The following is a 27,111-nucleotide window of genomic DNA, read 5'->3' as shown; positions in this document are numbered from 1 at the left end:
CATTCATTCAGTGAGTGTACCTTCCCCGGCTAGTAGCCATTTTCCCAACTCAGAGTGTTTCCCTCCTTGTTTTTTTTTTCAATTTCAAGACCATGACTGAAAATCCGTTGCTGTCGTTTTTTCCTGCCATCATCAACGGCAAAACTCATAGTGAACTGCTGCAGGAAATTCGTGAGTTCAATACAAACTATGGCCACGAGTTAGAGGGCAATAACTACTCCTGGCTCATGCCAAAAGAGAACTTCGATGCACTCAAAAACTTCCAAGTCCGGGACGACGACATCTTCGTGATAACATTCCCCAAATCAGGTGAGACATCGATGTAAAACTTGGAGGGCGGAACGACGAGCCTCAGGTCTTTGGATAGATGTGGGGTCACTGATGGATATGGGGTGGGGGATTTAGGACGGTACCCCCCCCCAAAAAAAAGCCTATGAAACCCCCCAAATTTAGCCTCACCTGTCAGAAAAGCCAGAATGTGTGACATTGAGAAATTCTCCAATTTTTGTCCCCAAACAAGTTTTACCTTTTAGCGGTTTGCGCGAAACTTTTGTTCTGGATTTAGCCTTGTGGGTGCGTGGATGCGGTTAATGCGATGTAGAAAACTGTTTTGCCCAGTAGTTGTTTTTTTGCATTTACCCACTATTTACCCTGAAATAATTAAACTAAACTAATGAACTAAAAATGACTGGAAATTATATAGTTTGTGCCGGTACGTGCTCCAAGGAATGTTGGGAAACTTGTGTTCAGTAGTTTAGGAATATCCACAGCGACATTTAATCATGACATGATGCGAATTTTTCACTCGACCAAATACAAACCAGTGGCACCTATGGAACGAAAGGCAAAGGCATATTCCTCACCATTGACCAAGGATGAGGAGGATAAATTTCCTCATCACCTTTTGACCAGGGGGGTCAACTATTTCAATCACCACTTACACACTTGGTAATGGTTAGGATAAACGAAAAGGCAGGTTTTTTCCTGACCGCCCCCAAATATTATAACATTTGGATACGGATGCTGCTAGCATCTGCTTGGTTTTTAATGTCGTGCTTATTCACTCACTTTGCTTTTATAGTCCCAATTTGTCTCTAAAGGTTAATTCAAAGATGCCCTTAAATACATGTATAGGGTAAATCCTACACAGGTCCGAACCCTTATTCTTTTCAACAGGAACACATTGGCTTGGGGAGATAATCGACTACGTCATGAACGATGGCTGGGACGATTTTGACCGTACCAACATGTCCGCTGTGCTCGAGACTACCATGGAACCCGACCCATCGAAAGTTGCCAGTGGCACTCCAGGCTACAAGATTCTGGAAACTATGAAACCACCCCGGATAATGGCTACTCACTGCTTACCCAACCTGTTACCTCCGCAAGTCTGGGAGAAAAAACCCAAGGTAAATTGGCCTTTTACTAAATCGTGTCAACACATGAGCTTGTGCAGTATTGTCGAACTTGATAATACACGTATTAAAATGGACCTGGGACGCGCAAAATCTGAGACCATGTTCTGAGACCATGTGGCGTGAATTTGTGCAAACTGGGGGATGGGGTATGTGGGAATGGGTGTGTTGGGGAGGGGTCTTGCCTGGCCATGGGAATTTGAAAGGGGCAGGTGCTGACACCACATGACAATGGGGCGATATGTTCATGATACATATCATAGATCACACTACGCCGAGCACAGCAACGTGGCCGGAATATAAAGACATTATTACGTAATGTAATTAACAAATAAATAGGAAATTCTACCTAGCAGGTGTATTCAACAAAACGTGAAGAATGTTTCACAACATACGCCCCCACTTAATAAAATCGGCACCTGCCAATTGATAAAGAAGTTACACCCAAAAACTAATCTAAAATAAATTCCAATGATTTTGTCCAGTTTGACGTCAATCTGTAGTTTACTCAGCAGACTTCGCGCGCAAAGATTCGTCTGGAGGTAGAGTTTGGCTACAACTCCCAAGGCGGCTTTCCTCCAGATGCTGGCTGGACACCGAAGCTGGTCAATTAATTACTTATAATTGTAATGCTTATTATTCAGACCTCTTTTTATTTTATAATACCTCTAGTGACGCCGGTAACATACTACATGAATTCAAAAACATACGCCCCCACAGTGTACATTGAGAAACAAAAAGTAGAATGTTCTTGGGAAAGTGTTCTCAAAAGGTGCAACATAAAGTTATTGCAAGTAAAGGTTATCAATTTATTTAACTGCCAGCAAAGTAGAATATCCGCCGAGTGGTCTGTTCATTCAGAACCAAATTCAAATTAGAGTATGCTGCCGCTAAAGCAGGTTGGTCAAGTGGGATTAGAGTTTTCAACTGAAACTGCGCTGAATGAATTGTGGTGAAACTTTGTACAATAGTGCAGGTATGTTGAATTGTCATCCAGGAAAATTGAGATCATGGGTTGGTTGGGTGATGCTGCATCCCGGTGACAGCAAGTCTTGAACTGTACAGAGTGGTGTTCGGTCGTAATTTGCAGGATCTCATCTGTGTTACCAATGAGTGTGAGTACTGAGAAAGTACTCACCAGGCCACATAGCAATATATTCTTGGCAGTGCACAGTAACTTCACGTCTTAGCTGCACATTTTGGGTTACAAAAACATATCATAAGATCCGTCAGCGTTATTTTTGGAAGGGCATGTACCGTGATATAAACAACTGGATTCATGTCAGTCGTGTTCACAGAGAAAAACGCACAGACACAAAAAGTGGCTCCACTAGAGACTATGGAAATTTCTGGTGCGTTTGAAAGAGTCAGTGTGGATATTATAGGTCTGTTGCCGATGACAAATTCTGGCAATCGATAATGTACTTTGTTTTACCGATCACTGTACTCGCTTGGCATGTGAGAGGCACCCGGATCTTCCAACATTTGTTGTGTCATTCACATTAAGGTCCCGGGATCATGAGAAAGCAACACCAAAGAAGAAACGACGAGAACTGTACTCTGCTCTAAATAATTTATTAACTCCAAAACTCACATTTTGAAGAACATAATACAGAAATGAATCGTACTTGGTGGGCGCTGTCGGCGGTTCCCTCGGACCAACTACGCCGAGCACAGCAACGTGGATGGATATAAAGACATTATTACGTAATCTAACAAATAATAGGAAATTCCACGAAGCTGGTGTATTCAACAAAACGTGAAGAATGTTTCACAACAATAGCATTACATCACAGCGGCATATATGGCTTTGAAAAGTTGTTCTCCCTTTCTGAGTGCTGTTGAACACATATCGGTTCTTGGGAATTGCAAGAAATTCTTCACAATCCGCCATAATGGGAGGGGGAATTATGGAATTCCACATCTGCCGTCGCCCGTCGTCTTTTGCTTTTTGTTGTGTCCCAATTCTGCCATTTACCAGTTCCAAACACGCCGTTTTCCGTCACCCGTCGTGCATCGCCTGTCGTGCATCACCCATCAAATGGGTTGCTAGGAACCAGCAAAAGCCGGGGTTTTACAAATGACAATGTGATGATTCCATTCACTTCTAGGGATCTTTTCCCAATAAGGCAAGTACAAATCCTACCTGCAAAGCATATACTAGTCCCATAATTAATGCCAATAATGCTAGACTACCCCTGTCCCTTGACAAGAAAATATCGCCTTTCAGAGAATTCAACCAAATGTTTTTTTCAAAACATTTTCAGCAAAAATGTTCAGGCCAATTTATCCACAGTCTAATTTTAATTTGCATACTGTAAAAATGTGCCGACTTGTTTTCATCAATTCTAGAAAGAAATCTGCCAACGGATACAGATATTCCATTTTGTCCTCTCAATTTCACCTTCAAATACAGAAATACTAGATGTGCTGTGGATAACAAACTGTTTATTAAATGTATTGTTAGGGAGCAATTACCACTTGGTTTAAGTTTCAGAAAATGTGACGTGTTGGTTTTTGTGGGTGTGTATGCTGTGGTGGATAGACCAATGAGAACAGGTTGTTCAGCACGTCAGCATTATTTATGGGGCTAACAAGTAAGACTTCTGACAGCCTACCTGCAACTCAACTCAAGTCAAGTCTAATTAGGAGTATACAGCAGATTTCATCATAGGTATACCCGCCCTCAAAATAATGTTGAATTAGTTCGTCTATTATAAAAACTATTAAGGAATCAAGCATTGTAAATAATTTATCATTTACATTCAGTTCTGTGGGATATCGTGCAGGGACAGACAGAAATATTACATAGGCTATAGACCTAACGTCAGGCCGCGAGTAAAGTGAACAAAAATGGTATTATTCCGTATACACGTCACTTTACCGATGTCAGTCTTTAAAAATGAAAGGATATTATTTTTTTCTTTCAAGTGGTATTCGGCGCAACTGCAAAAACGAATACATTTTCTAGTTCTATTGCTAAAATGAGAGTCTGGCACGATGGATCGATGGAACAACTACATGGAAATGTGAAACGATCAAGGTTCAAAGTTAAAAATACCTCTGCGCAATCAAGACAAAAAAACGGACGACGGGCGACGCACGACGGGCGACGCACGACAGGCGACGGGCGACGTACGACGGCAGATATGGAATTCCATAATTTACAGTGACCAACACTAAGTGTATGTACCTACTCGTACACTTAGGAACCTAAGATGAAACTCATCTGAAACGCAAACACAAAATAAGCATAAAAGATGGTTCTTCATAATAAAAAGAACAAAAACAAACAAGCAAGCAAACAACAGGTTTGTAATAAGTCAGAAATTTCTGTGACTCGAGTTGAGTCACTGTAACGTAGTGACTCGAGTCAAGTAATCAGGTAAAAAGTCGAGTGGGGTCAAGCCATTTGCTCGCAGTGACTTGAGTCAAGCCAAATCACATTTTCTGAAACTTAAACCAAGTGGTAATTGCTCCCTAACAATTCATTTAATAAACAGTTTGTTATCCACAACACATCTAGTATTTCTGGATTTCAAGGTGAAATTGAGAGGACAAAATGGAATATCTGTATCGGTTGGCAGATTTCTTTCTAGAATTTGATGAAAACAAGTTGGCACATTTTTACAGTATGCAAATTAGGGGTAGTCTAGCATTATTGACATTAATTATTGGACTAATATATGCTTTGTAGGTGGGATTTGTACTTCCCTATTAGGAAAAGATCCTTAAAAGTGAACTGAATCGTCACATTGTCATATGTTAAACCCCGGCTTTTGCAGGCCCTGTGCAAACCAATTTGATGGGCGACGCACCACGGGCGACGCACCACGGGCGATGCACTACCATAGTAAATGGCTTTGATCACTTAAATAGATTTTTCTTTTTTCAAAGGTGATTTACTTGGCTCGGAACCCCAAAGACTTACTGGTTTCCTACTTCACCTTTATCAAACCATTTGTAACGCCTTCACTTCAGACGTGGGAGGGATTTCTGTTTATGCTTGTTACAGGACAAAGTAAGTTTCACCATTTTTGCCTAATTTCGACTTGACATCTGATAACTAGGGAGCTCTGGAAGCCTGCCATGCCATCCATGTTACATGTTGATCTATGTTGATCAAACAAGTCAAGGTCGCATGATTGTATGGATCGTATTTTGATAAAGTTGAACCGTCCCAATTTGAACCGGAGTTAGGTCTTGATGAATTTCAGGCAGATGGCAACAGTCATTTTCCAAGAATGACATCGTACAAAGCCCGTGTTATGGCCGCAAGGTCAAGAGACTCTGGGTGAAACGGGAGCCGTGTTGTCACATCATCAAATCGCTAGATTTGTTTGCCGCTCTCATCGAAGCATTTTTTTTTACTCTAAGCATTCTCGCTGTGGAACTGAACTCCAAAAATGACAATTTCTTATAATACGAAGAGAATTTGCCACGTTCATAGTCATTATATGAGTGATAATGACCAATTGCTTGTTTAATAACCATTTTGCATGAAAGCAATGTGGCTAATCTTTAATGTCGGATTGTTGGTTCATACTTGCTATGCAAAGAATTTGTCTTCAGCTATACAGTCCAAAACCACATCGACAGTACTGCAAAACTGCAAAATTTATTTCTTAGCTGTCTTATCTATCAAAATGTCTCTTTTCATCTTCCAGTGATTGGTGGGTCCTGGTTTGATCACGTACTGAGATACTGGGAACAACGGGATGAAAAGAATATATTGTTCGTCAAATATGAAGATCTTCACAAGGTAATCGCAAAACTCGTTGCACAACAATGCTCTGTTCAATTGAGTCTCAGTGTGGTGTCAGTGGGGGGCAGAATAGGATTTTTTTTTATTTACTAATTTCAATTCAGTTCTATTTATTTATTTATTTATTCTTTTTTCTTTTCTTTTTTTTCTTGCTTTCTAAAAACGATTTGTTCGTAAAACTACGGCAGCCGGATAGCAAGAATTTGTTTTTTAAACCTCCATTTATTTAGAAAAAACCTATACATGTAATGGGAGTATATTATCTCAACTGTAGAGCTCAGGAGTTCCTTAAAATCTACTGTACTGGTCCGAAGTCAAATTTATAATTATCTCCACTGGATAAAAAGTTGTGATGTGGACAGATATTTTGTTCCCAAGAGGTGTTGTCCCTGGGGCAATTTAAAATGTCTGGTTTGTCGCAGATAATGTGGCTCTTCAGACAGATTGCCTTAATTTTTTGTTTGCCTTGCGCAATAGAGATTTGGGCCTCCAATGGAGAATCCCCAACTGCTGTCTCTTATTAGTTCCCCGCTTGTTTTAAGTAGCTGCCAAGCGTTTTGGTTGAGTGTTGTTTAATGTTCTTTGCATCTACAGCTAAAGTAGTTTCTTGAGCCGTGGTAACAGCTTAAGATTAGGACGGCGTATAAATGCACATAGTATTACTACGATTGGTATTCCTGCGCACCTATCATGCACCCAGCAGGTATAACTCGCCCAAGTGGAGACAAGAGAAAATAAAATAAAAGATAAATGGCATCTGTTGGATAAGAAACATTACGAGTACCACATTATGATAAAAACTGGAACCACTTATAAAGATTAGATCGGTTTTTCAATGACATTAAGGGGAGGGGATAAATTCCCTTTGGGTAAAGAACCTCCCTCCTTCCATGAGGACACGTTTCCCGAAGAGATTCTTCCCCCCGGACCGTTTTGTACAGGCGTGCCATACAAATATAGTGTGGACCTCTGCACAAAAGAAGTCCACATAATGGCGTAGTGTGGACACGCACATGTCCACAAAATGTGACATCTGAAATCTGAAAAACAGTTTCAGAGGCATTTTGGGGTCAAGGTTATCCGTGGCAAAATGAAGAGGAACAGTCCAGGGAATCACCATCAAAAATCCAGCTTGAAGGAGTTATCCCAGTTAGAGAAAAAGGAGCATTTTCCTCAAGTTTTTTTTAACCATAGGAGAACAAAGGAAAGTCCACAATTTGTATGTAAAACAGGTATCTCTGTGTGAGTCTCTTTCTGCATTCAATCGGGGACCCTGAACAATAGAGGACAATAAGGTCCCCGATTGACAGAGGGTCCCCGATTGACAACTGCGTACAAAACATATGGGAGGTCTTCTAAAAAAGTTAGTACAAACAAAAGAGGAACAATAGGGGGTCTCCAGTTGCGGGCAAATACACACTTGGGGGTGTGTGTGTGTAAACGCCTTCAATCGTGGACCTATAACAATAGGGGACAATAGGGTCCACGGTTGCTGAAGAGTCCAGGGTTGGAAAACGTGTACAAAACATATGGGAGGTCTTCCGAAAAAAGTTTTAAGTATAAACAAAAGAGGACGCAACAATTGGGAGTCCACGATTGAAGGCGTTTACACACTTGGGTGTGTGTGTGCGGGGGGGGGGTGGCTTTTCCTGTGAAGGCACCTGCCTGGAAATTATGTTCAGGCCACTGGGGGAACCCCAGCTCGAATAAAGGCTCTAAATTTGGCCCTGGAGGGAGAAGAAAAAATAACTGGCGTGTGGGCCACCAAATACTAATTGTTGGCTCCTGTATAAAACAGTCTGTTAACGCCACTGTTGACTACTATTTCGTGGTTTGATGTTATATCATTTTATTTCCGCAGGACCTGAAGGGAAACGTTCGCAAAATTGCCACTCACTTGGGTAAAACATTTTCTGATGACGTCATCGATAGCATAGCGGAGCGAGTTACGTTTGGCGGAATGCAGAAAACCTACAAAAATCTCGAAGATGTCCATGGTGAGAAGGGAAAACAGTTGACCCACATGTTTGGCATGGCACCATATTTGAGGAAAGGTGAGGTTGTAATAAGACTACGTAATCTGGGGAATGTTGAACAGTGTGGTTACGGAATTGTTAGCAGTGGACATGAGATGGCTTTGATGGACAAAGTCATAGGTCTGGGTTGTAGCTTCAGCTAGTTTTTTACAAAACAAGTTAAATAGTAATAAAATTTCAAGAAATATATGGCCGAGAAATGTAACATACATTATGTGATTTTTTTCTTTGGCTCAAGTATGGTTGGTGTATTACAGACCGTAACTGTGTGATTAAATAAAAGATGATAGATTTTTGTCTTATTCTGTGCGACGTCTTTATTCGATTGATATATATATATATATTTACTTGTATCCCAACAGGTAAAGTTGGGAGTTGGAAGGAAGTCTTCACTCTCGAGCAGAGTGCCCTCTTTGACATGATTTACGCAGAAAAGATGAAGGGATCTGGCCTCGACTTCGAATTTGAGCTATGATTTCTATATTCGAAATTGCATAATTCCAGGCCTACGCTCTGCCGACCCCCCAAGTGTTAATGTTTTTACGCCTTTTCAACGTTTCTCCGGTAACACTTTATGAAATCGTTGTGGTAAAGGTAAACACGTTATGGTGTATCGAGGAAGTTATAAATTTAGACAAAAAGACATGTTTGAGTGTTAAAAAAAGGAAACATAAAGACGTGTATCGGGTGGTTACCTTCACACGTTTATTTCTAAAAATTTAATTTTAAACGGTTACCGTACACGTTTGTAATTAACGCAAAGACGCGTTCAAAATGGGCGTTGGTTTTTACTGTAATGCAAAATTTATTCTTAAAGGACTTTTCGCCTTCATTAATCTTGAATCATTGTTGCACTTTATAACCTCCGCCATTTAGGCGCATTTGAAATGATTATCTTAGTACGACAAGTTAACCTTAAACTTTATACTAGATGTCAAACAGAGAAGACATTTTTGTGAAAAGTCTACACCTCAAAAAGAAGCACACCGCACAACACTGCTATACAGGTCCAGTCAAACAAGCTTTGTTTTTAGTCGAAAGTCACGTACACCAGCATTTGGAATGAAAATGATTCTTAATGTGTAAGCGACTAAATAAAATATGAAGTAGCCTTTGATCAAGGCACCCGCGGCGAAATGGATAGTCGCTCAAGAGCGAGGAGCAGGAGGAGACTAGTTTAAGCACCAAACGACGCACGAAGAAAGACTACACATACAAATGAATGCAAATACAAATGTAACCAAGGAAAAACTAAAAAGGACATCCTGTACCATAAAACCGCATAATTGCAGGTATTTGTAAAATGATAACTCAGAAAACTTAACAATTGAAAAGATAAGTTAATAAATTAAGGGAATGGGGCTATTTCTTAAACAACTAGTTTCCATCTGGAAGACAGAGCTACTGTTGCCATTTCGTAGGTCTGTCCTATGGCTTTCGAATCCGGAGGGAGGAAAGGGTGATTTAGTACGAAAGTTACACGGAATCTTTTTCATCAAGTTGAGACAATGGTTTTCCCTCCTACTGACGACTGTTTCATGACCAAGAGTTGTGAGGGCATCGTTATGACAATAAGAGTGTTCAAAACAATTTCACAAACTCTCTTTTGAACCTGCTTAATGTCAACTCTCTGACGGGTAGTAAAGTTTGCATGTATGCCAGAAAACGTTGTTTTCAAGCACAAGTTCACTTAAGCTGCGGCGTTTGCCGTCTCCTGGCTCGCAGGGGACAGATTTACTAAAGCACACTCAAATGGCCTGACACTCAGTGTAAAATTAAGCTTTGCAGTCACACCATTTATTTGGTGCGTGAATGTAAGACTCTCCGGATATGCTTATGACATCCACATACTCCCTGTATAACTGAGTGAGAATCTTGTGCAGCGTCACTGATCAGTATAGTTTGTGCCTTCATCCCCCTTTGAGATAACCATAGTCAGACAGCACATAGTTATAACAAACACACTGCTTTCTGTCATGAAGAAAATAAAAAATCCGTTGGGACCATCTTCCCGAGGTTGCGAGTTTTCGCCGCACCATGAAGAAGATGACGAACCAGGATGACCAGATGATGTTTAACCATGCCAAATTGATGGAGGTCAACCTCATTACTGATTTCCTTGGAGATCAATCACATTGCTTTGACGTAAAATGGTTATTTAATAGGGAATTGGCCATGTTTACCCATATCGTGACTAACGTGGCACCTTCTCTTCGCATTTCTAAAAAAATTGTCATTATAGGAGTTCAGTTCCACCGCGAGAATGCTCAGCCTGCTCAGCGTAGCGATTGGTTTTCAGTGACCAGTAGCTCTAACACTACTTGCGAGAAAAATAACTGGAAGTCTAGCTATTCTTCAGAATGTGATGCCCCAGTGTGGCCCGTGAGAGAAACAAGGAAAACCCATTAGGTTGCTAAGGAACATGTATGGCATTACGGTAGTACCTACTGCTGCCTGACAATTACCCGGATTATTCTGGCTGATCATTAGATGCGTATTATACAAGAAACAGTTTTCAAAAATCAACTATTTTTAACATGTTAGTATGAAGACGAAATCACCCTTAATTGTATTTGTTAGCATACCAGTCACTATACAGGCTGAAATTAAACGTGACTGGTCAACGCCGGATGAATGAGCTACAAGTCATGATTTCAATTTGACAGTACTGCAGCATTAATATTCACATACTTAGTCAAAGCATAGTCCATGACAAAAACTTGTGTGGTTGGAAGGATTTTCCAAACTTTTCTTTTCTGCTAACTGTGAAGTTTATGAATATCTGCATCCCAAATCAATAATGCAACGCTGTTAGAGGAGGATGGCATGAATTGGAGTCTGGAACAAAATGGAAATAAATTGACGTTTTGCAGGTATACTTCTCCCATAGGGCTGGGCTCCTTCTTATCATCCAAAACCCATAATGCTTTGCAAACGTCAAAAAGGTACGCCTAGTGATTAATAACTGGTTTCTTGGGGGGTGGGGTTATAAGGGGGGGGGTTCTTTGGGGGATTTCCGACATCCATGAACTGCACCAGAAGCTCACTATGCATTGCTTCGAACACTGAGGTCGGAAATTCTGGAAACGGACAACATCTTCATCAGACTGCTCACCAGTTCGGGTGCTGTTTTGTCCCATGTTTCCGCCATGAAGGTCCAGCTTTGCTCCACTCACGCCGATAATCGGGCTTTGCTGCTGCCGAGAAATCATCTTCACCGTCGTCCATACCGCTGGCATCGCTGGCATCGGAGGATGACATGGTTGAGTCGCTATCGGCCAACAATTCTTGCAAAATGTCTTCGGTTTCCATGTTTTGGCCATTGCGAAACCTATAGGACTAAAACCACCACATAATTTATATGATGAATTCAACTCGTGCTTTTGACGTCAGAAGCAATCTTTATTTAGTTTTTACCTAACTAGATTGTTATAAATATAACTAAATTTCATAACATTGAAGTTGTGCACTACCAATGTGATTGGTCTTTAAGAACCCAATCCGTAATTAAGCCTTCAGCAATATTTGCAAAGATAGATGTGATTGACAATGGTCTTACTTTGTCGATGTATTTGGAGGTTTCGATTTCGAAATAGGCTATTAGTATTAAGAATGTCACACGATGGAAAACATAGCTCATACGGAAATTCTTGTGCGTAATAATTTAGCAGGGAACTGATCCGGTCTGCACTGCAGTAGACTTGGCAGGGGGGGATTGAGTACCGTAAACCCGCCAAGGATGAACATTATGGCGGTCTCTGAGCGGACTGACAAAATATAACCTGTTAATTGTGAAATAACCAAAGATGAAACTTGGCACAAACTCTTATGAACCTGTTATTGATTGCATTAGTTTTCCACATTAGATCACTCACATCAACGAGCCTCGAGCAAAACCAAGGAGGGCGCAGATTTCTTGGAAATGGAGGATCCTTTGGTCAGAACTGAACTTCACTGGTTCACGAACGACTAAGCAATACGCGTCACGGTCGCATCGCTACCAGCAAAACACTCCCAACCAACATGGCTCTTTTCAACCCGAATGAGGGGGTGCTTCTGCTCTAGGTGGAAGAGCCCGAGGGTGCACCCACGTATATGGACCAGAAATATGTCCGCTGAACTCATTAACAAAAGTTACACACTCAAAATATTCTTTATTTGAGGGTTCTGAGAGCCAAGGAACTGGGGAATTGAAGAAATGACACTGAACATCTGGGCCGGATCAAGGGCTTCCAATTGTGAGCAATTTGGATGCAATCGGGTCCGAAAGTGGCACTATTTGGGCCATTTTGCAGAGGGGTGCATTTCCAAAATGGCTACTTTTCTGGGTATTGAAGTTTTCTTAATTTTAGGGGTGGTCTGCTTTGGGTGAGAATTTCTCAAAAATTCATTGGTCAATCGACTAAAACTGAAAGTAAAATGAAAGAGGACATATCGAACATCATTTTTCTGTACAGCCTGAACACCTGCGAGAGTTGTATTTTTAGAATATTTGTGAAGTATGGGGATTTGTCAGTGCTGTATATGGGAATTTATTTGCTGCGGTGCATCCCTGAAGGTCGCGCAGCAACCTTCCGAGACCCTCACGCGGTCCTCCTATGGGGGTTTTCAATGGGACTGTCCTATAATGTTCAATAATTTTGGGAAGAATGATTTTTTAACTTAAACCACCCAAAAGAAACACTCATGTCGAAATTTCCATTTGTGCTCCTCAAGTATTATTTTGGAAAAGTCATCTGGAGAAGGGCAAAAACTAATTCTATTAACGACTTTTCACTTTCGGTATTATCGTTCCTAGGTCTCCCTGTTCATGCACGTTTGTTTTCACTCCCTGCACTTACATGAAAACAAGATTGTACAACGTTGCAGAGATTTACCTACCTGCAGTCGATGGGTTCTAGGTTCAGTCGAGTTGACCTGCATTGACGCTGTTCTTGTCAGCAAGGGTTAGATTAAATATTAGAATCTTTAGTGAAAACAATTATTGTTTTAAGTTTATTTCCTGATAAATTGCAAAATCCTCAAAATATTTGGTCTCTTTTTAATTTTGGCTTCTACCTAAACACTTCCTGAAAGTGTAATGTGTAACTGTTCATCTGCATACAAGACCACCGCATTAGACCGTTCCTCTTTGTTCTCTGCTAACTCGCCGCAGACTCTTAGCAGTGACTTACGCCGTGGCGAGGTAACAGTTTTTATTTATTTGTTTGTTTATTTTTTTGCCCAGGTAGCCTAAACGGCCAAAGCTGATTTTCATTAGGGCCCTGCATTAAAACAATTTATTAATTAATATGATTTAAAAGAAATAAAAAAACACTCTTCCTGTAAAAATGAAAAAAAGCACGTTAAACAAAACCACATAAAATATTAACAAAAATGATTAAGAAACATAAAATATAAACAGTATTTGCTATCAAAGCACAAACATGATAAATTTATATTTTGTAAGTAGGGTTTAAAAAGTATAATTAAAAAGGTAATTAATGGATGTTACACTTCAACAAAGCTTGTTTTCCAACACAAAGACAATGAAATCTTATTTTGTGGTGTGAGTTTCCATTTTATTAATCTATAGTAATCTCTATACTTAAAATGGTAGATTAAAAACAGTACTTTTACAAACGCATGAAATACCTCACAGCTCTGGACGCTCAAACCAGTATAGTATGTGCACACGTGTCATGCGCACGGAGCCGGAAGAGTCGGCCCGTGTTCAGGTGTTAATATAGACTCCATTCAATAAGTTCTTGACAAAAAATACGTTAAATACGTTATGTATTTGCCCTTCCTAGCCTAGCGCCCTGCGCTGTATGGATGGTTTGTGACATATGAACGACTGGGTGTAAGGTCAAAGAGCCTGGGGATTTCAATCTAGTTGATGAAAAAGTGTGTGTTAGTTTTCCTTTCACCTTCACTTCATTTTCCTTTGCCTGCTGAAATCTCCTAAACCATAGCAGATTGTAATGTTAGAATGATATCAGCATCACGGTTTGGTCCGAAATGGCAACACATGTTGGCTTAAAATATGCACGGGCGTCGCCAGATTTTTTTTAAGGGGGGAGGGCAAACCGTCTAGTCAAAACAATAACATTTAACTGCTAGAAGAGGTTCGATTTTTTTCTCAAGCAAATAATTATGTTCTATTTGATGTCTAATTTTTATTTTTTTTGGCTGTTTTTTTTCGATATTTTCAGGGCCCCCCTTGCGGCGCTTATGTGAATAAGATTATTTAAAATATATGAAAAGGCACCGTAATCCTTTCAAAAGGCAGTCTACCAGGGAGTCAAAGTAGTATACTCCACTTGCGGATATGGAAATACATACCCCATTGAAAATTCATACCCCATTGGAAATCAAGCTTGGTTGAATCAAGCTTTGTTTCAAGTAATCTGAAACCCAGTTTCACTTCATTCTCGCTGCGGCGAGATACACATTCAACGCGGCGAGACAGTTACTCGCCGCAGCGAGATGGTAACTCGAAAAAAATTGAAAGTGGCCCTTATACGCTTCGTAAGTACGAGTGCCTCGATGCTCAAGTACAGTTCAATTCCGAGTCTTTGTAGCCCGAGTACAAGAACTGTTGTTCGAGTATGAGTACTTGAAAATTTGAGTACAAGTAAGACAGGAGTACTCTGAAAACGGTACTCGAGTAGTACTCGAGTACCATGCAGTACCGAGTATAACTACAACACTGCCTCTCCATTATGGAGTCACCAATTATGGAGGACGAAAAGTGTCCATCTGCTTTTCTGCTATCAGAATAGTAGAAAAGCTGATTTTGCCTCTTTGTAACATGCATTTTTTTACTTTTCCACTTTTCTGCTACCTCAAAAGCAGAATTATATTTTATTGTAGGCCTAATGCATTTCCCACTTTCCTGCTCCTACAAAAGTAGTTTTACTTTCCTCTTTTTGATGGCGGCCGAAAAGTTGCCGTCTGCTTTTTACCTATCAAACAAGCAGGAAAGTGGATTGAACGTTTTGACGACAACCGTGAATTCAACTTTTCTGCTTTTGTGATATCAGAGAAGCAGATTTTACAACATAGGTGGCCGAAAAGTGGCGATCTGCTCTTCTGTCCTCAATGGGCCGTGAATGGGGTCATGAACCTGTAAGTTACCGCCATTTCCGTTGGGGGGGGGGTTGCAGACGTATAGAAACCAATGCTTAAACGTGTTTTCTGCGAACCATTGTTCTCTAATTCGCAACTCAACCGCGAATAAATTATTTTCTATCGCGCCATCGGCCTCCCCCCCTATCTCCTGCCAACCTGTGAAGAAAGAACATGCTAATAATGCACAAAACTTGGGTAACATCGTTCTTCGGCGACGAGCTATAGGCCTACAGGCGGATAGCAACAGCTCCGCCAAATCAAGTAACAAAGAACGGGGAGGGGTAAACATACGTAATCAACTTGCACTTTCGTTTATTGAGGAGGCAACTGAGGCACAACTCGGCGCATTCTTCGAGCACAACCAATACAGAGTATCTATCACCCGACAATTAGTTTTTGCAAAGCTGAAGAAACGCTGGCGGATATATACAGTATTTATTCATACGACTCTTCCGTATACAAGTCTTTGGGCAGATCAGACTACCATAATACTGAGATAATTGTAAAGATACATTAATTGATTTCAAACGACTGCTTCATATACGCGTCATTTGAAAGATCAGACTACTATAATTACAAGCCTAAATTCTGAGACACCTTAAGTTGATTTTCGAGCGACTCTTGCACGTACACATCTTTGGATTTGTTGGATTGCCACCTGCCGTGCTTCTTAAATAATCTGTCTGGGACACCAGCGGAAGCAGCCGCAGTCGCACTGCCAGCACGAAGGCTGTGTAGACCGAAGCTTGTCGGATCAGCCCCGATCTTCTTCAAGGCATTCTTAAAGACTCTACATCTGGAGTAAGAAAGATGACCTTTCCTTAGATTGTAACTCTGAGATGATTTACAATACACAACTGGTCGAAATAAGAATTGTTCCGTGAAAACTGTAAGTGTAGGTTTTAGCCAGGTGTAAATATTTTAGCAACATCGCAACAGGGCACGCAATGGTGTCAGTCTTGGCAATATAAATCCAAGAACCGTCCCTATATTGATCGGTCTTACTTTTGGTCAAAAATATTCCGACAAATGACGAATGTATATCAACATATCAATATTACATTCTCGAATGTTAATGAGCTCATTATTCCTTAGAAAGCCAGCAAAGGAAAGTAGGCAAATTGAACAGAGATGGACAAGCATAAGATTATCTGCAAGCCCGAATCTGACCACAATTTGCTTAAGAATATCAGCAGTAATTGGTTCTTACTTGGAAATTGGCCTCGCGGTGATACGCTTAATCCCTTCAAAAGTCAAGCGTAGGAACTTCTTATCACAAGGATTATCTGTTACTGACAGACTGCACTCATGATGCCATTTGACACTGTAAAAAACTCCCTGAATTTTAGAAAAATGGCGTATTGTCATTCAGTATAAACTCTACAAAAAATGGCCAAGTCTTCTGAGTTGGCTGGCATCGCTGTAACGTAGTGTGCCTTACATCAAGCTTGCTAATCGGCGAAACATCTGTAGTATTTGTCAGTCGTTCGAGATGCTCTTGAAGCTTTTAACACTTCTTGTAATGTATATGCACGCTTGTCAATTCTGAAAGACAAAAGTCAGGACATATGCTAGGTAAAATAACCGGTCAAGCGACGAAGATTATGAATCTCTCAGGCCAGCGCCAGTATGTGAGCCAACGTTTATAATTCCTTGATCAATTCAGGTTTGTTTTTTAAACCTACAGGTGAATGTCGGACAACTTTAATAAATGGCTCTTTAATAAATGGCTCTTTAATGGCTCTGTACCAGACAAAATGAGTATTCTTATAAGCCACGGGGCCGTAAGTTGTACAACCATGCACTGCAGTTACGAATCATATAACTTATGGAGATCTTGACGAGAGCTACCAAGCGGAATTACTACCCTTGATTGCCACGTGGCCACATAGCACAAACAATCGTGCAGATTCCTTATCCATGATACATGTAGAGGGGAAAATACAAGAATTCAAAAATTACTTGATGAATCGACCCTTTAATGCTTGTGTCCGAGAGTGAAATTCTTATCGATGACACTATACCTGTAACTTGATGCAAAATCACTGCAGCTCTCATTTTCATGTACCAAAAATGCACCCAGAGTTCTTTCCTTGGACGAATATATTCTTGGAATTACTAAATCTCAACGTGTCAATAATTTTTTCACGGTAAGGGCTCGAGTTGGAAAAAAGGATAGGTCAAAAGACTGCAGATGGCCATCCATGAAGAACCCTACAGACTAAATCTATTGGCGGTACCAACCAATTGTTATCTTGCACTCTAATCAACACTAAACGCTTCAACCCGAGATGAATTCAAGCTCCAGTATTTTGAGTTGAAATGAGGTTATTTTTGTATTATGCTCGTTAAGCAAACCTGTTTACAGTATGTGGACCCCACAACCCAAGTCGAAAAATATTTGGGAGACTCCCCAGTCGTCTAAATCCACCAACTTACTAAGATGATCCACTTCCACATTCTCCTGACAAGGGATTCACTCAACCTTTAGCCTAATATTAATGCAGTTACAGAAATACCACAGATCTACATTTATTTCCTGTAACTCTGGAACCATGCTACCCTTGGTAACTATAGACACGACCTGCTCTGATCGCAAGGGATGCCCCTTTTAACTCATGCCATTTGGAACTCTTCTCTCTCTCTCAACCTCTGACCAATTTTGTTGAAATTCCACTTTTTTGTGCTTCAAACGACCAGGCACCACACCCCAATTGACTTGCGTCTGTATAAACCAGAACCTGCGGAATGGAGTAATCAAAAAGCAAACGTTTGTTCAGGTTGGACAATTCTTTCCTCAAAAAAAAGTTCTTCTATCGGTTTACTGTTGCTTTGTAATAAAAATTCATAATCGTAATGTTTTCTGTTAGCTATCTCAATGTGTAGATAACGTGATTTGAGGTTAGCAATATTTCCTACCACGCACAAAAAGGTTACAATCTTTCCCGTGATGGACGCCAATTTTCTATCCGTTGGCTTAAGCTATCAATCGAACGCAAAGTATCCGTAACTCTACGTTCCTTTGCTTGAAGTGAACCCTCAATGGAATTCAACGTCAATCCTAGCCAATCTAACTATTGTGTGGGATACCACACCGATTTCTCCTTGTTTGGAACGAGCCCTGGAGCTAGTAGGCTTCAACCGTCTGAGACGTATCCTCACACTTGGCTTTCGTCTCCTCTCTGGCCCATCCATCATCCAGGTACACTACGATATACATGCCTTTCTCCCTCCAGTAAGTTACCAGTGGTCTGATAATCTTTGTGAAAATATAAGGGGCCATTGTTAACCCAAATGGCAATACATTAGACTCAAATAGCTCGTTGCACCTTGTAGTTCCCAAGCAAAGCCTAAATATGTAACGTGTTCATGGAATATCTCGACATGATGCTATCCCGATTTTAAATAAAAATAAATCATTAAATCGCCTCTTTTAAAATAGTACAAGGCTTCGTTCAAATCCTCAAATTTAATTTTGTCTTGCCAAATGAACTGATTAATTAACATATCTGAAATCTAGAATCAGCCTTTTCTTACCGGAATTTTGAACTGCAACGGTTAACGGATTTACTACATGAGGGAGAGAATCGTGGCGAAACAGGGTAGCTGCGTAGACTTGTGTTTAGTCTGGGTCATTAATAATTCAGGCCGTCTTAATCATGCATTAAACATGCGCGCGGCAACCAATCAGAAGCGCGCATTACCTTAGGTCTGGGCGCTGGCTGCGTGGGTTGCCGGGACTTCTCAAGATGGCAGCGTGCTAACCAGAGCTCTGTGGAGTTGTGTTGTGTTTCGAGAGTAAATCTGACGTGCGACCGCTGGTGGTTGGGGATCTACCTCAAGTGTACCTGGTGCGATCGGTTAGTGTGGTGCTTGTTCTCAGTTGCCGGAGCTGCCGATTATATCAGATCTCTTTGAAGATTGGGAATCGTTAGACAGTCTCGTTTATTTAAGAAGTGGTAGATTATAGGGTTAGGGAACCCGAGCGAACCAGTTAATTGGGGAATTAGCGAAGCTTAGAACTAGAAGGATTGTGTGCCGTTGTTCCATGCTTGTTGCCATAGCGACGGTTGGTTGCGGTCCTGGTCTGGGAGCTTGCTTTCCTCGTTGAAGTTTACTGGGTGCAGGTTTCCGTTAGAGTCTGGTGAGGACTATTATAATCGCCTTCTTAATCAACTTACCTGTGTTATTTCATAATAACTTAAAGTGGGTGAGGGTTATTTAAGTCACCTTAAACCTTGTTGCAGTTTGGGAACTGTGTTGCTTTGTAAGGCAGTATAGATTATTCTTGTATAAGTGTACCCTGTTGTGTTGTACAGTTACGAAGATTGTAATTGCTTGTGTGGTCAAGACTTATCAGTTATAAGCCATCAGTAGATTATTTATTTAGACTTGAGGGTTACCCTGATCACTGTGAGGGTTACCTGGTTATTGTGAGGGTTACCCTGATCACTGTGAGGGTTACCTGGTTATTGTGAGGGTTACCCTGATCGCTGTGAGGTTTACCCTGATCACCGTGAGGGTTATTCTGGTGTAGGTTAAGGATAAGGCTTATTAATCACGTTCGTGGTGCAGTTGACCACGTAGGACAATTATCCCTGTGAGGATAATTTTGTATATAGCTAATTGCTGTTGTATATAACGGATAACTGAGCACTGACATTGAATAAACCAATCATATAATTGCCTTAGAAGTCACTGGTCACCGTGAGATTTAGTCAGTCCTGTATCACTTGTATTGACATTAATTGTAATCTTTATTGACATTGGGATCAATTACCTAATCACAGAGCGGTGGTAAACTTCCACCAAACGAACAGCCCCTAAGGCATAGTCCACCGTTCGTTAACTGATATCCCCCCTTGCGTCAGGATAGCCGCTCATTCTTGCGTAAGGTGAATAAATATATTTGTGGGGTAGGCCAGGTCAATTCTATCTCCGATCCGGCCAGTCTGCTGGTCCGCCACAAAAAGGTGTCAGTTGTCCCGCCACAAATGGTGTCAGAAGTGGGATGCTCTGTGATTTTGTTATAGTTGTATTTACCAATAAAGAGTAAAACTTTTGTCATTTGTTGTGAAGTGGATGTGCCTCACAGAGGTGCACAGCGAGGGTAATTGTAACGAGGTAGGCGGGTTATGCTTACCTGGGTAGTTACTGCCTTGTACATTGTATTCGTTGTTGGGTTGGTGACATTAGTGGGGATTCTGTTTAGGATTCGAGCGGAGTTGCGATCCTTGCGACGTACTGCAGGACAGCAACTGCCAATCCTGTTGAAAACTCACCGGGTGGTAGTAGGTATACAAAGATTGGTAAATTCTGGAGGCTTGGGACTGGGAGTCCCGCAGCCTGAGTTTGCCTGTGAGTTACCGGTATCGCCAAGTGGCCAGTGGCCAAGTGTAGAGAGTCTAGTTGAGACTGAGATCCCTGCTCAGGAGGGAACTCCAGTATGAGCGTGGTTAAGGACAGTGGTGTTAGCTCGATGGGGGCTGACAAGGGTTCTGTCCTGGACGAGCTGAACCGTTCAAGAATGGAGGTTCAGTGGTTAAAGTGGGAGAGGGACCGTTTGTCCGCAGAGTTGGAGGCTGTCAAGAAAGGTACACAAGGTCAATTCTATCTCCGATCCGGCCAGTCTGCTGGTCCGCCACAAAAAGGTGTCAGTTGTCCCGCCACAGAATCAAACTCAGAAACAAGATGTTTTTCTCTAAGCTCCGTAATGGCTTCAAGTACAAAATCAGAATGCATGATAGCAGAGCGGTTATCACGAAAAAAAAGGCCATTGGAGGGGTATCTATAGAGGGAATCTTATACACTGTGTGAATAACGTCCAACACCTCAGGATCATCACTGATGTATTCGTCCACGACAGCCCAACCTGCTTCAGACTTGTCAGCAAGGCGAATTAACTTATTTCTCTTGAACAAGTCTTTCGTGACTTCCTCCAGACTGTCTTTTTCTGCCGACAAGGAACCTTCTTCAACTAGCTTCTTGATAGATTCAAGGGATTGAGCTATCTTCTCGTTACATTGGAACTGCGTACGGTTACCTTTGAAACGAAATTGTACCTCGCTGGCTCGTTTCAACGACTGAACCTCTTGCAGCGCTTTTTCGTTCTCTTGCTTTTGTTCGGCTATGATCTTGTCGAACCGAGACTGAAAAGAACCCAAAGCTTCCGAAACTCCTGCAGACACTATCTTAGAGACATCTTGAGCAGTTAAGGCTAATGGTATCTGAGAACCTATCAGAATCTGACATGCGAAGGTCGTCTTCGTCGTTCAACATATCAGTGTGTTACGTGCGGAGAATGCACGGCAGAAGAAAAATCAAAAGACGGGAACCAGGACACTAAAACATACGAGCAAAGGACAATAAGGGAACTAATTTAGAATAACATTTAATTATTAGCTTAAATCAGCAAGCAGTAAATTAAAACAAAGTAAATCTAGTGGTTTGCTGCAACTTAAACTTCTCATGCAAGAACATCGTAAATTTGAACAGTCAAAAGCATAAAAGGAAATTATTTACATTAGCACAGCCAAGCAGAATTAATTACACTGAAAATTAGCAAGCCGGCAAAACATATTAATATGCGAAGAGGCAAATTATATTCGGCCGAGAATAATTACCTTAAGGAGCCAACACAAGAACCGAAGAAAATTAGGCCCCGCCCAGTCAGTGCCATGGCTAAAAGAGCGCGGTCGTCGGGCCAAGCACCTCCGCACTCCGCGCCAGAACAGCCCAGTTCCAGCGTCGATCCCTGAGATTCGGCTTCCACATGGAGCCACGACACTCCAGGGTCCACGGTCCCTCAGCGGTGTCAGCCTTGACCACGGTCCGGCAGTAACGAGGCGTTGCTGACCCAACGCCGGCTATTTCGGAACGCACATGCTAAAAGCATATAGGCACTGACTGAGAGCGAAATCAATGACTACGGAGTCTTGTATAGGTTTTTGGAACATGCGTAAATTCCACACGTACCTTTTCAGGGAGGCACAAAAGGATTTGGATCAACTGGGACCGTAACACAGTGTAGGCCTACATGCACGGAGGAAATCTATTGGAAGGTCCGCTGTAGCTGCGCTGAAAACGATCAATGCCTGCCACACCCTCACCGTGTGGCTTTCATCACCCATATGCAGCAAGGTATGAGACGAAGAGAACCCCCCCTGCTTTGTGTTGGTCATTGTCTCGCAGGAATCTGGGGAATTCCTTTCAGACATCTTGGGGGGGGGATGTGTTAAGTAACAATAGTCTGGAATGTGTATAGGGATTGGACATGTTGGGGGGTACCCCTCGGTCTCATTTCTTGCTGGGTATATCATCACCTCGCTTTACGTAATATGTTAATATCTGTCACGCTCTCTAGCTCGCGATAGAAAATGAGCAATCCCATACGGCAGTGTCAGTGTCCCAGGGAGGCAGAGAAACCAGCATCTCAAAGGAAACACAGTTGTACAGGTATAGACACACAAGCTTGCTTGATCCAAAGAAAACATGCGAGTCTTTCATTATAAAAGATAGGTTGGACTGTAATTATTGGTTTATACGTCTTCAATCCCCAAGAAAAGAAATGGTCATAACCTATGGAGAACGGAAAGTGGCCATCTGCTTTTCTGCTATCAGAGTAGTAAAAAAGCAGATTTTTTGTTCTGGTAACATGCAATTTCGATTTTTCTACTTTTTTGCCACCTCAAAAAGCAGAACGAACACTATTTGGTTGTGCATTTTTCTATTTTTTTGCTTCTCTGCTTCAAAAAAGGGCAGATTTTACCCTTTCTTTGTTCGCTGACGGCCGAAAAGCGGCCACCTGCTTTTCTCCTTTCGAACGAGCAGGAAATGAGGATCGAACGTTTTCACAACAACCGTGAATTATGGAGGACGAAAAGTGGCAAACAAAGAAAAAGTAAAATCTGGCTTTTTTGAAGCAGACAAGCAGAAAAATAGAAAAAAGCATAACCAAACAATGTTGGTTCTGCTTTTTGAGGTGGTAGAAAAGTCGAAATTGCATGTTACCAGAACATAAAGTCTGCTTTTCTACTACTCTGATGGCAGAAAAGCAAATGACCACTTTTCGTCCTCCATACATCAATACAGATTTTCAGGTCGTTAGAAGCAATCTTACATTTGGATCCAAAGAGCATAGCCTTTGTTTTGGTGGCATTGATTGTCAGGATGTATTTCCATGAAGTCAGACCTGTTATGGCTCTGTTTGTGGTGAGGACTCCCTAGAGAGCGTACTGCGGTTTTACTCGATACTGTCAGGGCCTTTCACGTAGACGTATACATATTCACAAGTACTCCAAGCCGGTTAAATGCACTAGGCTGAGTCTGCCTTACATAATGAATTGATTAAATTTTCTTTCATTGTTATTTGTTGACAAATGCCTGTATCTTAAACTTGACATTCCAATTTTCAATTTCTTACTGTCGATTCCAGGTAAAATTCATTCATAAGCAGTCACGAACTAATACTTTTCACCAATCACTGTCCAATTTTCTCGCATTTGGGACTCCTTAACTCTTGAGATTCTTGATAGTTGCTTGTTGTAACAGCATCTGTTATGGCTCATCATTCCCTCATATAAAAATACCCTTTTTATATATTTAGTGCTAATATTCAAGTGTATTTTATACATACTTTGTATTTATTTATAATGTATAAATTATATATTTGATGTGATTCATACCCTGGTACATGTTATCAATGTACATTTGTTTGCTTTCATTTTAAAGTTCTAGTCTAAGTGTTATGTGCTTGTTCAGTTTTCGTGTTTTTTATGCTTTCTAGGTTAATATCATATCATTGTCTTTGTCCTTTCTCCACTTTTTATTTATCTGATAACAGATTAGAAATGCCACTGGAAAGTGATTTGGTTTGCTTTTTGGCAGTCCCTCAGGGGTGATATCAGAGTCCACCTTGCTGTTCTTAATTTGTAAGCCTGTTTTAGTTGTTTCCTTTTATGCTGTTTATTAATTGTAACTACCTTTAATGAAAAACTTATTTCTCACTGGCCAGAAAAAGAACACTTAGAAAAAAGTCTTTTTCTGACGGCCCTTATACGCTTCCGTAATTAAGCATAATCAAGATTTTGCGAGTACATGACTGAGTGCATCTTGAAATTATATACAGGCGTCAATGATTGTGGCTGCTGCTGGTGTGTAATCCCCTCCGAGCTGATGTGCACCCCCAATCGGCGAAAAGAACGAAATTGGTTACAAGCGTGTTCTTGCACGTGTTTTCTGCGAACCATTGTTCTCTAATTCGCAACTCAACCGCGAATTATTTTCTATCGCGCCATCGGCCTCCCCCCCTATCTCCTGCCAACCTGTGAAGAAAGAACATGCTAATAATGCACAAAACTTGGGTAACATCGTTCTTCGGCGACGAGCTATAGGCCTACAGGCGGATAGCAACAGCTCCGCCAAATCAAGTAACAAAGAACGGGGAGGGGTAGACATACGTAATCAACTTGCACTTTCGTTTATTGAGGAGGCAACTGAGGCACAACTCGGCGCATTCTTCGAGCACAACCAATACAGAGTATCTATCACCCGACAATTAGTTTTTGCAAAGCTGAAGAAACGCTGGCGGATATATACAGTATTTATTCATACGACTCTTCCGTATACAAGTCTTTGGGCAGATCAGACTACCATAATACTGAGATAATTGTAAAGATACATTAATTGATTTCAAACGACTGCTTCATATACGCGTCATTTGAAAGATCAGACTACTATAATTACAAGCCTAAATTCTGAGACCCCCTTAAGTTGATTTTCGAGCGACTCTTGCACGTACACATCTTTGGATTTGTTGGATTGCCACCTGCCGTGCTTCTTAAATAATCTGTCTGGGACACCAGCGGAAGCAGCCGCAGTCGCACCGCCAGCACGAAGGCTGTGTAGACCGAAGCTTGTCGGATCAGCCCCGATCTTCTTCAAGGCATTCTTAAAGACTCTACATCTGGAGTAAGAAAGATGACCTTTCCTTAGATTGTAACTCTGAGATGATTTACAATACACAACTGGTCGAAATAAGAATTGTTCCGTGAAAACTGTAGGTGTAGGTTATAGCCAGGTGTAAATATTTTAGCAACATCGCAACAGGGCACGTAATGGTGTCAGTCTTGGCAATATAAATCCAAGAACCGTCCCTATATTGATCGGTCTTACTTTTGGTCAAAAATATTCCGACAAATGACGAATGTATATCAACATATCTGTTTATTAATTGTAACTACCTTTAATGAAAAACTTATTTCTCACTGGCCAGAAAAAGAACACTTAGAAAAAAGTCTTTTTCTGACGGCCCTTATACGCTTCCGTAATTAAGCATAATCAAGATTTTGCGAGTACATGACTGAGTGCATCTTGAAATTATATACAGGCGTCAATGATTGTGGCTGCTGCTGGTGAATCCCCTCCGAGCTGATGTGCACCCCCAATCGGCGAAAAGAACGAAATTGGTTACAAGCGTGTTCTTGCACGCGTTCTGTGGCCAAGTTCGGGCGGCATGTAATTCCCGTCTGTTCACGAACAGCTCAATTTGTTGTTCGTGGGTCGGCGGCTCGAACGCCGGGAACAAACATCGGTTATCGCTGGTAGTTAGTGACAAGCAATATGCAAAATGGCGGCGTCCATGTAGGCGACGTTATTCGAGAGTTAATGTTGGGCTGGGCTGAATTCTTTTCTATATAAACAGGAACATTCATTTCTGTGTAAAGGAAAATAATTAATGTTAATTTTGCAAAACTCAAAATCTCACGAGTTTTTCCTCGTGTTCCTGTAAAACCCTGACGAAGAGGTGGTATGTGATCCTGTTCCGAGAACAGTGTTCTTGAGTCGTGTTTCTGCCGTTCGAGCGCGAGAACAAGAAACCCGTGTCAAGAACGCCCGAACTCGACCTATATAGTAAGGTACGCAAAGATATATGCTGCGCGGTGATAAATTTATGTGCAACCCCGTGCCCACTATGTCGGAAATTTAATCGGAGAGGGCGGGCATGCCGTGCGCCCCTAGGGGTTACTGAACTAATTCAAGCTCCATTGAAAATAGTGTAAAATCAACCCGGTTGGAGCCCCATGGCAGCCAACTGAAGTCCCTGAGGCCTCTCAAACAAAAAACAATGTGTTGTTTGGTCCTTCGGATTTCATTTGATTTTCAATTTTTAGTAGGTTAACCAATTAATTTTTTAATTATCCGCCCAAAACAAACTCACCCCCCAAAAAGTAAATGTTGCCAAGCCCTCCCAGCGGTCATTTTTCAAATGACATCCCTCACCTTCCGGGGGCTCTTCTGACTAATTTTCAATCCCATTTTTGTCTGCTTTGCCCCCAGATGGGTGCCCCTGAATCTACAGAGATGATCCTGAGCCATTCTGACACAATTCCACCATTTCTTGGCCCAATCAGACCCCTCTTTTCGAAACAATCTCGGGGGGGGGTTACTTTTTGTGCGCCTCGGTCTGGCGGAGAATTTTCCTTGAATTGGGACACTGCACCCCTAGATACGGAGCTTTTAATTTAATGGGACACGGATGAGAAACATATTGGGGAAAAATGTTTGATCGAACCCCAAAAATGGTTCGAACGGAAAAAAAATGGTGTGAACCAAAAAAATCGTTCGAACGTTATTCGCTATTGAAACGTTTGGCTTGCCAAAATATGCACGTGTGCTCACTTCCAGGCAATCAAATTTTTGTCGTTCGAACGATTTTTTTTCTTTCGAACAAATGTTTTCGTTTGAACGAACATTTTCCCCCAATTCGTTTCTCACCCATTCC

The 27,111-nt window shown here is 41.4% G+C and overlaps 1 protein-coding gene across 1 annotated transcript; it reads left to right on the top strand.

Annotated features, from left to right (window-relative positions):
- On the top strand, nucleotides 1-11,084 carry LOC147795548 (sulfotransferase 1B1-like). The gene is made up of 6 exons (XM_087131661.1): nucleotides 1-309; nucleotides 1,177-1,409; nucleotides 5,313-5,436; nucleotides 6,083-6,177; nucleotides 8,042-8,234; nucleotides 8,579-11,084. The coding sequence occupies exons 1-6, from the start codon at nucleotides 93-95 to the stop codon at nucleotides 8,689-8,691; spliced, it is 975 nt and encodes a 324-aa protein (XP_086987787.1). The 5' UTR covers nucleotides 1-92; the 3' UTR covers nucleotides 8,692-11,084.
- Nucleotides 11,085-27,111: the final 16,027 nt, after the last annotated feature.

Source organism: Acanthaster planci, unplaced genomic scaffold (genome assembly GCF_054643075.1).
Source record: "Acanthaster planci isolate LZ-2023a unplaced genomic scaffold, COTS_SCS Contig7, whole genome shotgun sequence".
Lineage (NCBI taxonomy): Eukaryota > Metazoa > Echinodermata > Asteroidea > Valvatida > Acanthasteridae > Acanthaster > Acanthaster planci.
Note: the sequence above shows the minus strand (reverse complement) of the source record. Positions and strands in the feature narration are given on the sequence as shown.

Coding starts and splice junctions, on each gene's coding strand:
- LOC147795548 (XM_087131661.1), top strand. CDS start 93: ATGACTGAAAATCCGTTGCTGTCGTTTTTTCCTGCCATCATCAACGGC. Junction 310..1,176: donor GATAACATTCCCCAAATCAG/GTGAGACATCGA, acceptor TCTTTTCAACAG/GAACACATTGGCTTGGGGAG. Junction 6,178..8,041: donor AATATGAAGATCTTCACAAG/GTAATCGCAAAA, acceptor TTATTTCCGCAG/GACCTGAAGGGAAACGTTCG.